The 13,784-nt window shown below is 36.0% G+C and overlaps 1 protein-coding gene across 2 annotated transcripts in view; it reads left to right on the forward strand.

Annotated features, from left to right (window-relative positions):
• Window positions 1–13,784, forward strand: part of SLC44A5 (solute carrier family 44 member 5) — a 317,439-nt gene that overhangs the window by 81,196 nt on the left and 222,459 nt on the right. The window contains exon 2 of one of the 2 annotated variants that reach the window (XM_074376232.1): window positions 1,903–1,978. The exons of the other annotated variant lie outside the window; for it this stretch is intronic. Within the exon in view, the coding sequence (XP_074232333.1) occupies window positions 1,951–1,978 (28 nt within the window). The 5' untranslated portion in view covers window positions 1,903–1,950. The remainder of the gene's footprint in view (window positions 1–1,902; window positions 1,979–13,784) is intronic. 2 annotated transcript variants of the gene reach the window in all.

The raw sequence follows: 13,784 nt of genomic DNA on the forward strand, positions 1-13,784 counted from the left end.
TTTAGACATGCCTTCTGGTTCTCTGAGATCATCTCTTTCGTGCTCAGGTCAGACACATGGTCACCTGTCTCTCACTGGGGTCAAAGTCATCCAAACAGAAACCCTTTTCTGCTGGTCTCTGGCTTTTCTCCTACCTTCAGTGTTACTATTTTTTTTCCCCACTGTTGTCTTCCGTCTTGTGTTTTCTTGAGCTGTTTGCTCTACTTCCATTCTAACTTTTTTGGGGTCATAAGGTCTCTTTTTCGTTGAGGGGTAGAGCTGCTCCCTTTCATTCTGCTGTGCTCTGGTGTCTGCGCTGCTTCTCTCTTGCTGTATTAATACGTGTTTCACCTTGGCTCTGTTCGATTGTGTTCCTGAATTTCTGCAGTAGCTTCTCGCACATCGTGTGTAAACCCACGGAGGGCAGAGAACTTGGAAGGAAAGGGAAGGGACAGCTGCGGTGGTCACTGATGGAACAGCAGCTCCAAATGGAGAGTCATTTAGAAAAGGGGCTGACTGAAAAAGGGAATTTCCCTAACATGTGGCCCGTATTAAGAAGTTCCCTGGCTTAAGTCCAGAGATTCATCATTGTTTTCAAAGAAGACCTCTAAAAATAGGCTGGTGCTCTAAGTATGGTTATTTATAGAGTCACACCTGATTCCTCCTGTGAGCAGAAGTGACTATTTTAGAGATTTGTAATAAGGGAGATATTCTGGAAGGCAGCTGCTCAGAGTCACTTGGAAATAGGTTTTAAAAACTTCGCACACACATTATGCTTCAGTATTCCATATGGCAAAAATAGTTGTTTAAGAGCTCTTACCCCAGCTTGCAAGAGGAGAGTGTCAAAGAGTCAATTTGACATAACTCATTGTAGGGCTGTTACGTGCCATATACTGTACTACTGTGAACTTCTAGGTGAGTGGGTGTACATAGTACCTGCCCTGGTCGTAGTCTAACGCAGAACTTGCATCATCCATCAGCTCCTTCAGTTATTTACGCAGCATGAATGAACAAATTCTTAGACCTTCATTTCAAGTCGTTCACAGCCAACTGTTGCTTACTGTCCATGGGAACGCATGTTTTAGAAAAGGGGTTTAGGAACTCACATTTTACATGTAGAAAGAATGGTATATATATAAAACCACTACATACTATGGTATGTAAAATTTCAGATGGATAAATTTCAGATTTCAGATTAATGGAAAATTTCTGACCAAGAGCTTTTCATAAGTGGCCCTGATTACTATACGTGGAAAGTTGGAATGGATTATTTCTAAGGCCCTGTTTAATTGTTTAAGAAAATGTTTTCTGATTTTATTCATGTCTATTTTATCAGTTGCTCTCCATCTGTAAGAGTCATACATCTGGAAGATATTTACCTAACTCAGACAAGATAAAATTAAAGTTTCTATACCCAAACATCACATTTTATTTTCAGTTATAATAGGTATCCCCAAATAGTACTGGACACATAGTCTGGGTTTGTCCTTATATATCAGCGTAGTTTTTTGGCCCTGAGTAATTATATCAGAATAACTTACCTTTATTCATAGTTGAGTATTTAAATCAGAAGTCTGTCGTTACCTTTGCATAGTCTGAAATAAACTGCTTAGTTGGTGCAATCAGTATGTTTTCCGATGATGTGTAAATGTTTGAAAATACTAATTACCTAATTAAGTACCAAAAAATAATTTTGTTCCACATCAAATTTATGTTGGTAAAGGAGACAGATTAAAATGATTATCTCAGATTAGAGGGGAAGGAGTTTAAAAAGAAAGGAAGCTCCTTCATTTAGTGTCTCATTTTTCACTTGGACACCACATCAGCGTTTCCTTCAGCACAGAGTATCTGAATATTTCACATGATGATTATAATGACTTATCTGGAAGTGTAACACATTTGTACAATTGTTGTTACCCTCAGAATCTTGGAGTGCCGGACAAATGTTGGCTGAAAGGCAAGTGTAGAAGAATGTGGATCAGCCCTGAAGAGCTTGGAGGTTAGACTCAAAGAAGTATAGAGTGATTACGTTTTAGCTAGTGATATTTGGTTCTGGTAAATGTAGCAAAAGAGACAGTAAACAGGAGCCAACCAGAATAGTTTTTTTTAAATATTAATAGTGACACGATGTAATTTGAATAGAAAATGATAGTCTAGTAGTGGTCCCTCATATAGTATTGACTGAAAAATTAGAGTATATTCAATATACTCATCATGCAATGAAGAGAATGGTGATATGAAAAGTATAATTTTTCCTTCAAAAGCTCCCTTTTGAATTGGAACTCCTCCCGTACCTCTAGTTATGTGCCGATCAGTATTGCTGAATAGCATCCATTATTAAGGGAGTGGTTGGCAGTCTTTAACTGGGAATTTAAATCTAATTATAATTGTTTTGGATATATATAAGAAAATTCACATATTTTTGCTAGTATATGCTGTTTAAGATAAGCTTTAAATTTACTGTTGCCCTCTGTTATATTTCTTCCATAAACTCAGCATGTTTTATTTAAGCTTTTATGTTATGGAGAGATTTATATCATCCATTATCTAGTAAAAATAAACTCATAGAAAACGTTGCACTTTACAACATCCTTAGACTATGAGCTCTATCAGTAAAATATCTAACAATAATCTGAATTTGAGAAGCGGAATGATTGGATTCTGATAAATGAATCCCTCTATTAAAATGCAAGTGCGTTTGGGAAATGTGTTATGCCAATTCATCTAATTCAAGATGAGTTTTACATCAAACTTATAAAAGTTGGCCACTTGCACTGTTGCTGTGGAACTTCTTCCTTTTGTTTAATGTTACCTGTGTAGTTCAGATCGGAGTCTCTCTAATAGCACCTGACCTGGAGCCAGAAGATCTAGGTTCCAATACTGGCTTCATTGATTACTAACCCTGTGACAGAGCAGGATGAAACTCAGGTTCAAGGTTCTCGTGTGAAATGAGCCTAACAGTATTATCCTACCCAAATTGATATTTGTTGTGAGGATCAAATAGAATTAGGTAAGAGACGGCTAAAAGAGCTCTGAGTACTTAATCACTCCAAGTAAGTTAATACTAAGAATAAAGTAGGCAATGTTGCCAAGTGCATTTTAATAGAAAAATTTCTTTATTTTTCCAACACGAGGTGATGTTACTGGTATAAAATAATATAGAATATGAACATATAGGTGTCCATTTCTCTCCTCACCCCTCTTTGCCTAGGTAGCTTTACCTCGTCTTCCTTAGGAGAATCTTACCTGACTGCTTTCCCTTCCACTCCTACCCCATCACAATGGTTAATTTTGCACGACCTCCATTACACACTCTAACCTAACACTCACTAGAATTCTACGCTGCACATATCACCCTTTGTTATGGTTACTTGTGTGCACGTTTGATTGTCTCTCCTGTTAAGTCCTGAACTTCATAAGGGTAGGATCTTGTTTGCTTTGCTTACATCCCTGAACTCCAACACAGCGTGCGGTACCAACTTACCACTGAATGATTATTGGGTAAAAAGTTTCAGCTGTTCACATGCTCATCTAAATCAATTTGAGTCACTAACTGAACAGTTGGGTTTAGGACTGCTCAAAGACTCCACACGGTAATCTGCAGAGACGAAAGAATAGTCATTCTGCTTGAACGTGGATTCATTATGTTTGCTCTAAACCCAGATTCAAATTGCCATCTTTGGGGTCCTAGGTTCAAAGTTAATTCGATTCTTTTAATATTACATGAAAAGGACTTCTGGTTGTAGTACTATTTATTGAACTGCAGTCAGTCATCTCAGAGGTTGAAAATTTTCTGGTTATAAGTAACTTTTGGGTCAATTTTTCATTATTCATTTATAAAATAATTCCTTAAGGTAAGATTACATTTTCAGAGAGAAATCCACATCTTAAGGCTTTTATTTCCCTACTTGAGCTCTGCTTACTTACATGAGAACATTTTTGGATTCACGGAGGCCAAGCCACAGCACATCAACAAGACTGCACAGGACCCAGAGGCGTATGAGTACCTGTCACAGCTCTGCACATAACTTCTCTGTGGCCTTGTGCCAGTCAGTAAGCACTTCCGGACTTTAATGTCCCAGTCATGTAATTGGGATTATAATCTGTGTCTCTTCCCCGCCGCACTTGAATGGTGAGAGGATTAATGAAGAGACTGACTTGACCCTACCAGTGAGAAAGAAGTAAATCACTTGCTTTTTAAGGGGTTCATTAACTCTTGGAAGCTAGTAGCTATTCAGTGCTTGGAAAATATAATTTACTAAATGACCCCAGGTTAGCCTCAAAGATGTAATGCCCTTCCCCAAAGTGAGAAATTGTTCACTTCTTGCTGGCAAGAGCAGGCATTCAACCTTGTATATCACTTTGCAGGTTTTAGTTCCATAAATGTGCATATTAGTCACATCACTCTGTTAATACCTGACCTTATAAAAATAGTGTTGGTGTGATTATACTGAGAATAGATTAAAATGAATTTTACTGGTAATATTTGTACAAATGAGAAACACTCCACTGTACTTGATATTTATGTTATTTTGCATTCCTAATTACATTTTGGGGGGAAAATGTTCAAGCAAGTTCTAAAAACACATTTGCTTTTATCATAGCAGTGTTTGTGCAATCATGCCCCCCAACGAGCTTTATGTATTTTTTAGTTAACTGATATATCTACCATGTAAATGTCTGTAAAACATGTTTTATGTTAAAAAAAGAAGTCACCATACTTGAAAAGTTTAGAAAGTACTGTCCAATAATGAGTCCCACTATATTTAGAATATGAATCTGGGTATATTTAGCATTTCTGTTCCTGGCTGTAACAAGATCTGTGATACTATTTTGAATTTTCCCCATTGAATCTACCACTTTGGTTTCATTAACTAATTTTCTGATCTTTTTGGATCAAGATTGGGTCCATAGAGCATGTATCTTTATTCTTCCTTCTAACTTCTTAGGCAGGGACTCTCATCACTGCACATTAAGAATTTATTAGATGTGCCGATTTTTAGCAAACAGACTTCTTTGAGCTGCCTAGCTATTTGAAGTCCCCCATAATTGCATATCTTGAGACAGTATATGTGAATGTGTTTAGACAATGTCTAGTAGCTACATAGTAGATGTTCAGTAAATCTAAGGTTTTTTGCCTTTAAAATAGCTGCATCAGGAGTGTGACATTTACATCCTCCAAGTGGCCAAGCAGCCTGTGGTATATGCCCCGAGTGGTATGGGGTCTCTTTCTTCTTTTATCATCTTCCAAGTTTTCTACCAATTACTTTGCCATTTCTCCAGTCTGGGGTTGTTTTGTTGTTGTTGTTGTTGTTACAAAACACAAGTGAGAGTTTTTAATTCACAAAGGATGAAAACACAAGACATTGATCTTACTGTACATACAATATTATAATAAGCTGATTAGCTGTAGACTAATAAAACATTTGAGACTTCTCTTACACGTATGTGTACTTTGAAACAAGAAACACAGGACAGTTTTAATCTTTGATGTGTCCATAACTACCAAGAGAAAGAACATCACTGATTTGAGTCTAATTGTTTCCTGGCATACAATCACTATACAGGCCAAGTTTAAAGCATACTGTATACATTTTCATCTCTGAAATCTAGTTGCCAATTTATCCTGTTAAGTTTGGGAAATACATTACAGCCATCTCTAGGTATCCCTGGGGGACTGGGTCCAGGATCCCCACAGATACCAAAATTCACAAATGCTCAAGTCTTTTATATACAATAATGTAGTATTTGCACATAACCTATGCACATCCTCGTGTATACTTTAAATCATCTCTAGATCACTTATAATACTGAATAAAATGTAAATTGTATGTAAATAGTTGTAAATATAATGTAAATGAGATGTAAATAGTTGCTGGGGTGTGGCAAGTTCAAATTTTGCTTTTTGGAACTTTCTGGAATTTTTTGGGCATATTTTTGACCTGTGGTTAGTTGACTCTGTGCGTGCAGAACCTGTGGATAGAAAAGGCCAACCGCATTTCCTTTGCCTAGAACACCCCTGTTCTTTCTGCTCTTCCAGATTCTGTTCAAGAACCACCTACTCTAGCAAGCTTCCCCTACCCTTCTGGTTTGAGTTAGATGTCCCTCATCTCTTATTTTATAGAAATCCATATGCATATGGGTATTTAAAATGCTATAATTGTTAGTTTCCTAATCTGTGTCATCCACTAGACTGTCGGTCTCAGCCACTGAGCTTTTCAGGCACTGTACTTCATCTCTATAACTGGGCTTAGTACGTAATCAGCACTCAATAAATAGCTACTGATCCAATAAATAAATTGTATTTATTTTCTTGTGTTAGTATCTCAAATTTATTACTCATTATGCTTTGGAGTGTAGACATCTCAGATCATAACTTTTATTTCTGCCTCTCCTTTACAAACGGGTTTCTTCTGTAACTTATTGAGCATTTCCTCTACTGCGAATCTTTTTCCAATATCATTCATGTCCTCCCAAGTAACCATTCTATTTTTATATTTTCACTGAGCATTTTTACTGCATCACTTTCACTTCCCATTTCTATCCTTTCTGATCAAAGCTGTAAATTCCTGAGCAAACATATTGATTCATCCAGTTTTTACGAGATGTGTTTTTTCCCCAACTCATTTTCATCATTTTGATATCTTAAACTATCTCAGAAATCCAAATCATTTCTGTAATCTCGTAACTATTCATTTCTTATACATTTTTCTCTTCCCAAACTCAAACTTTGAATTTAGGTTAAAAATACAGCCCTGGTTCCCAAAGTTTCAAGCTTTCTCTTGGCATAGATACTTTGTAGATTTCTCTTGATAAAACGTCCTTCATCTTACTGTGAAACACCAGGAGTGAGACATGGTATGTGGGTGTGTCCCAGGAAGATCAACACTTCTGAGGGTCTGTGTCAGTCTGTCCAAGTCACACTTCCAAACTCCACACCAAATACTATCCCACCACTCCCTCTGGCTCCCCAGGTTCATCACTGCCACGGTGGCATATATTTCCTTCAATTCTCCAAGGATGATTTATTTAGGTTTCTTCAAAGAATCCGGAAAAACCCACTGTGAGTTAAAATATCAAAGGGGTGGCATAGTTCAAATACTTTGGCAATTTTTTCACCCTCTTGCATAATTCTTTGTATTAACCCCTTTCTCAACAGTGATTGTGATTCTCAGAATATTTTATTTCCTTTCCATTTGTAGTCTTTTCCTTACCTGAAGAAGAAAGTAATCATTCTCTTTGACAAACTGGGGGATATAGAGGTATTTTTCTAGTTACAGAAAATTTTCGTGCATTCCTGTATTAGGCAAAGAAGATAATATTTTAGTGACTAACTTCAACTTTTACGACCAGTTTCCACATTGATTTTATAGGTACTGGTTTCAAACTAGTTTCCAGTATTGATATACTTTATTTTGTGCTTTATACAGAAGATTATGATTTTTTTGGTCAAAATGGAAGGAGAAGAAAACATTGTTTCTGTGGTTTCTGCATTTTATCTGTGAAACTTTGGAAATTTTATAGATGTGGATGGAGTTAGGACCGTGATTGCAAAATCAGTTTTCTCTATTCCTATGTTCTGTGCTATTATTTTAATAGTTTTTTGTTGAAAATACATATAGAAAAGCATACACTTTATAAGACTGCAGATTGATGAATTATCACAAAATGAACACATTCATATAATCACCACCACCACCAAGAAACACATTTTCAGCCCTCTCAGAATCCTTCCAGTGCCCCTCCTAATCACTACTACTTCCCCTAAAGGTAACTATTATTGTAACTTCTAACAACATTGATTACTTTTGTCTATTTTTATAACCCCAAATTAAAATTATGAGTGTGAATTTCCCATTTGTAAAATAAAAGAAACCTTGGGGGAAATGGAAACTTTGTATATTATATTTATCTTAAGAAATCTTTTTTACACACATATACATGCATTTATCAAGTCACTTTGCCAACTTAGGGTCATAAACATGTTCTGGATGGCTTGGTTGACTCATGAAAGTATTCAGAATAAATCATTTGGGAGGTAAGAAATGAAAAGGATTGAAACAAAAATTTTATCTCAAAATATATGGGAAAATATATAGCATTCTGAGAAATGAAATGTAGGTGTTTTAAAAAATTTTTTCCTCTTTAAAAAATATTGTACATTCTGTAAGATTTTTGCATCTTTATTCACTCAGGGTGCTGCTGGTGGGGGACTAGCCTGGCTGAATGATATTGTTGGAGTCATTCTGTGACCATTTATGCAGACACGGTTCCTCTTTCCTTGCAACCTAAATATTATGGCAGACTAATAATTGTGTCAATGTGTGAGAACTTGTTTTTACAAATGTACAATTTGAACAGAACATATATAACTTTAGAGGTTTATAAGGTGAATGCATTTTTTGAAAGGCATATGACTCAAGTATGGGATTTTGACAAATACAAGTTATTAATACATATTCACATTATTAAGGAGAGGAATTAATTAATATTACTTGAGGGGAAATGTTAAGAAAGGGTGGAGTTGATGTGAAACTACTTGGGGACGTCCATGTGTTTTTGTAACTATACCTGTGTCTGAGTGTCGTTGAGAATACCTTTGATTCACGTAACACTTCTACCTCTCACATTGAACTTTAATCTCCTTTAATTCTCAGAATAACCCTGGGAGATAGATGAGAAGAGAATGAGGAAATGAGGGCTCAGGAGAGGCTGAGTGATGTGAGGACCAGCCAAGCCCAGAGTCCTTTCCGGAGCTCTCAGTGCCAGGCTTGTCCATCACAGTTCCTGAATTTGTTCGAAAATTATGCTAAAGCCCCACTTGAGCCACTTTTGAAAAAGTAATTCTTCCCAAATCAGTTTACAGGCCAAACATTTTTTTCTATTTTAAAAAGTAGGGATCTTAAAATGTATCCTTATCCTTGTGCGTGAATATTAATTGAGGATCCACAGGGTGGTTGGCACTGTAATTGACTAATTTCATGTGAGTTCAGACTTCCCATAAGGCAATGATAAAGCAAAATACTGCTGGCTAGAAACATGCTGTCAGATAGACAGGCAAAAATATTTTTTTGTCCTTTGATCAGTGTTGTTTAGTCTCACTGAGCTAAAATTTTACCTCCCTTTGCAGGCACATAAGACATAGCAGGTGCAGAACTACCACTGATTTTGAAAAAAGCTCTGTGCTCACAAAAGCTGTGTGTGTGTGTGTGTGTGTGTGTGTGTGTGTGATATAATACAGAATTTCTCCATTGATTTGGTGCATCAAAATTGCTGCCTTCCCTCTGCTGCTTTTGTTAATGAAAACTATTGTTGGCACTTCACTGGGTACCATGTGCTGATTTCCACACTTGCTTTTAGGATTTGAATTTATCTTATGTATTGTTTCATCACAAAGAACTTTAGTAATTTTATTCTCATTGTATCTGAATGATCAACTTTGTATGTGTAACTTGGGCTTGTTATATCCATTTTTAGCACATGTGTGCCTAGAGAGAAAGCAGGTTTTTTAAAGAGAACAACAGAAGTTAATTATTTTGCTGTATAATGCTGTTTTATTAAGCATTTGGTTTTGGCATTATTCACTGGCATCTGTAACTTCTCTATGCCTGAGGCTTTTAGTTCAGATAACAATTCATCGGAGAAGCACATTTATTCAGCAAGAAACCTCTGTGCAAGAACCTGGAGTGTAAACTATTTCAGCTGTCTTTTTGGGGTGATGTGGCCGCTTACCAATGACTATCATCCACCAACCTCCGTGGCTCATGAAATTCATGACTGGGAGGTTTTACTTGTAGGCATTACTTGATCATGTTTCTTTCATTTTAATGAGAAAATGGGTGTGAAAGTGCTCTGAGCTTTACTGAATGCTTAGCAAACATTAAAGTATTGCTATTAACAGTTATGCCTACCAGAATGCTCACCTTCATAATGTGAGAGTAGCTTGAAAAGGGAGTGAGATCTGGTATCTTCAGTTTTGTGCAAGTTGAGGGAATGTAGTAACAAAATCTCAGCTGACAGAAATATCTAACCCATTATCTATTTTGTTACTGCCTTACAGGCTTTCAGTGCTTGGCAAAGGGGATGAGAGTTGAGGAGGGGCAGAGGAATCAAGAGATGAGACGGAAATAATTCCTCAGGAGACTTTCACTAAGATGTGGTGGGAAGGATGGCTCTTTGTCTCTCTCTCACCCTATTAATCTATACTTGTATTGTCTTTAAATGTTCATTAGAGCTAGTGATTGGAGCCTTTTACTAAAATTAAATTTTCTTGAGTTACGTTATATAATAATGCAAACTACTAATTGTCTAAGGTTTACTTAGTACCCTGAAATTACTGTAGGATAAGGAGAGAGAATCATTTACTTAATGCCCAGCTTTGCTCTAAGCATGTTGTATGTGGTATAATATTGCTGTAACAACCCTAGAAAGTAGGATGGTTTCTCTCCGTTTTATATACAAGAACAAGGAGGCTCCAAGATGGTAAATCTGTTTGTTCAAGGCTGTACAACCAGTAAATGGTAGAGTAGGCGTTCAAGACTAGGTTTCTCAGAACCTCTCCCCAGGGCTTTTAACCTTGCACCCAGTATTCTGACTTTAAAATAAAATGCTTATTGGTTGGATGTTTTCAAGCTTATTTCACCAAGGTAATTTTCTCTGACTTGACCAACAATTGTGTTGATGAGCAGAAATGATTTGCTTCATTTTTACAAATGAGCTTCAGAGTGTTTTATCAGTTAAGGTATCTGCTGTAGCAGAAAGTCTAAAAATGTGCAAAGTTGAGTATAATTCTGTGTGCTATGCAGTAGGACCTTGTTTATCTGTTTTAAATATAGTAGGTAGTATCTGCAAATCCCCAACTCCCTATTTATCCCTTCCTACCCCCTTCCTGCCCTGGTAACCAGTCAGTACCTTGTAATGGCTTACAATGAAAAAGAATATGAAAAGGAATATATATATATATTCCATATATAATATATATGACTCATTATGCTGTACACCAGAAATTAACGCATTGTAAATCAACTGTATTTTAATAAAAATGTGCAGTGTCCTAATATGGTACCAGTTTATTTCTCTTACATATATTAAAAAAAAACCCTCATATGTATAATTGGTAGAGTTGGCTGTTTTCCAAGCAGTAACTCAGGTACCTAGTTGCCATCCATTTTGTAGAGACACTGTCTTAAACATATGGTTTCCAAGATTGTACTGGTAGAAAAGACATAAAGAGGGAGAAAGCGATGGCAAAGATCACATCTGTTCCTTTTCTGGTGAGAGCTAGTTACCGCATGACCCTACTTAATTGCAAGGGGGACCGGGAAGTGTAATCTCTGGCTGGTCAGAGTTGTAGGTTCAGTGGGCGCATGATCTATCTTGTGGGTTTTTGCAAGTGATAGTTCTACCAAATGTTTTGCCACTGTGTACCAAGATCCTCCACTTTTCCAGGCTCTGACATTAATTCCTTATTATCCCCCACTGCCTGGCCACAAAGCCAATCACGTATATTTTAGCTTTTTCTTACAGCAATACCCCATCTTAAAGGACGATTTAAAAAAAGTTGATTAAAACAGACTAATTGCTGTACCAAATAAACCTTAAAATTGTCGTAGTTTAACACAGTAGATAGAGGTTTATTTCTTGCTCACATAATAGCAGTGTAAGTCCACATGCTATATTTGTGTGTTGCTGTGGGGGAAACCAGGATTGGGGGACTGTACTCTACACAGTCTTCTGAGCATCCTGACATCCGTTTTTGCTACCTCTAACAGGTGCTTCCAAGATCCCCTAAGTATTGACAACTAGATAGTGGATTGGAGGGTTTTCATGAGCAAGGTCTAGTAGTGGCATCCATCACTTCTGCTCACATTCCATTAGTCAGAACTAAGTCATATGGGCACACCTAACTGCAAGAGAGGCTGGAAAGTGTAGTAGAGCTACTTGCCCAGGAAGAAGGGGCAGTGATTTGGGGAATAACTAGCTATTCTGTTCCATAGGGAATAAGGATTTTCTAAGCATATTTACATTGGCCACATCTATACATTTGACGTAGGACTGAGTGTGTTCACATGAACTGAAAAAGTATTGAAAAATATTCCTGTCATTATATAAGCAGAAAGAGAGATGGAACAGCAAAAAGCTACCTAGCTGCAGCTGAAAGCTCCTGTTTCTCATTTGAGTGTATAAAATATATTGACAAATATGCAAAACACTAGGCAAACCTGTTTTGATTATATTTGCTGATAGTAAAAATGTGACTTTTGATATACTGCATATAATTTTGTCATCTGAGATAGAAAGTATATTTGCAGAACTATGAATGAGTTCTTTCATCTTGAAAATAATCCATATTTGTAACTAGATTAAATTCATTTTATGGAAAATTTACATTCCTGCTGATTTAAAGAATATGATTTTGAAAATATGTACTTTCTACTGCTGAATGTGTCTGACTTTAATCCCTTTGAATGGGAAAACATAGACTGATTACACAGCTTTCATTGTATTATTAAAATAAAATACTGTAAGTAAAATGAAATATTTTTGAAGACTAAACTAAAAATAACTGTCCTAGCATGCAAATGTTATCATTAAACCTGAAAATTGCTATTATTTTAAGGAGAACAGAGATTTAAAACAGTAGAACGAATGCTATATTTTCGTATGTAGATAAAAATGCAACATAAGTTTCAAATTTATAAATGGAGAATTTTGATTAAATTGATTGAAACAAAATCAAATTTTAAGGATAGAGTGCTATTTCAATAGTTTTATTATAAGAATTTATTATGAGTTCCTTGACTTAGATGTATTTAAGAGTAGACGTGTGGAAAAGGGAAATGTCATACTGAGCATGTTCAGTGTCCATGTTCCATTACATCTGACCAATTGAAACCATGGGGCAAAAATTAGATTTTAAGAAAAATTTGTTGAATGAATAAATGGCATATTTTCAGGTTATTTGGTCCAACATATTTTCAGGAAGAGACATCTTAATGTATACATAATTACAATTTTTCTCTAACAATTTTAAAATTTAGATTGTATTCTTATCCAGTCCCCCAAACATGACAAGAACCTTAGCTACTTTAAATACCCATTGATTAGCATCCTTCTTCTCATATTTCTCTCTTGTTTTTATTGTCTAGAATTTCCATTATTCATTTTAAACACAATAAATTACTTTTTTGACAGTCATTCATTAAATATAGCAATAGTAAAAAAAATTCTGTGGCTTCATTATTTCTTGTGAACAGCACTTTTCCTCTGGGTTTGCTTTTTTTCTAGTTAGAGTATATTTTCAAGGAACTATTTTTACTTAAGGGTGGTTTTTTAATATTAGTTATATATCTGAAAATGCCATTATTTTATCTTTATTCATAGATGGCCGTTTAGCTTGGTATAAATTTTTTGGATTAAAAGCTATTTTCCCTCAGGATTTTGAAGATGCTATCACATTGTTTTTCAGTCTCTCTTGTGGTGGATTATTCTAATTTCTCTTGTGGTGAAAGAAATCTAATTTCTCTTGTGGTTAATGTGCTTCTTCTCTGATAGCTTTTCTCTTTGCTGATTTATCATTTATTCTTACAGTTCTGCCACTTGTTATGTGATGTACTTTGAGGCTGTATTGTTAGGTGTGTATTTGGTGATAGTGCATGTTTACTAATTGATACATAAGTATTACCTGTGCCCTTTGTGACTGCTGGCTTGGACATAAAAAGATTAATCCCATGCAGTTTTAGTTCTGGGGGAAAATATCGTCAGACACAGCCAAAGGCTTGAGGTCCTCTGGCATTGTTTGTATA

Source organism: Camelus bactrianus, chromosome 13, assembly GCF_048773025.1.
Source record: "Camelus bactrianus isolate YW-2024 breed Bactrian camel chromosome 13, ASM4877302v1, whole genome shotgun sequence".
Classification (NCBI taxonomy): Eukaryota; Metazoa; Chordata; class Mammalia; order Artiodactyla; family Camelidae; genus Camelus; species Camelus bactrianus.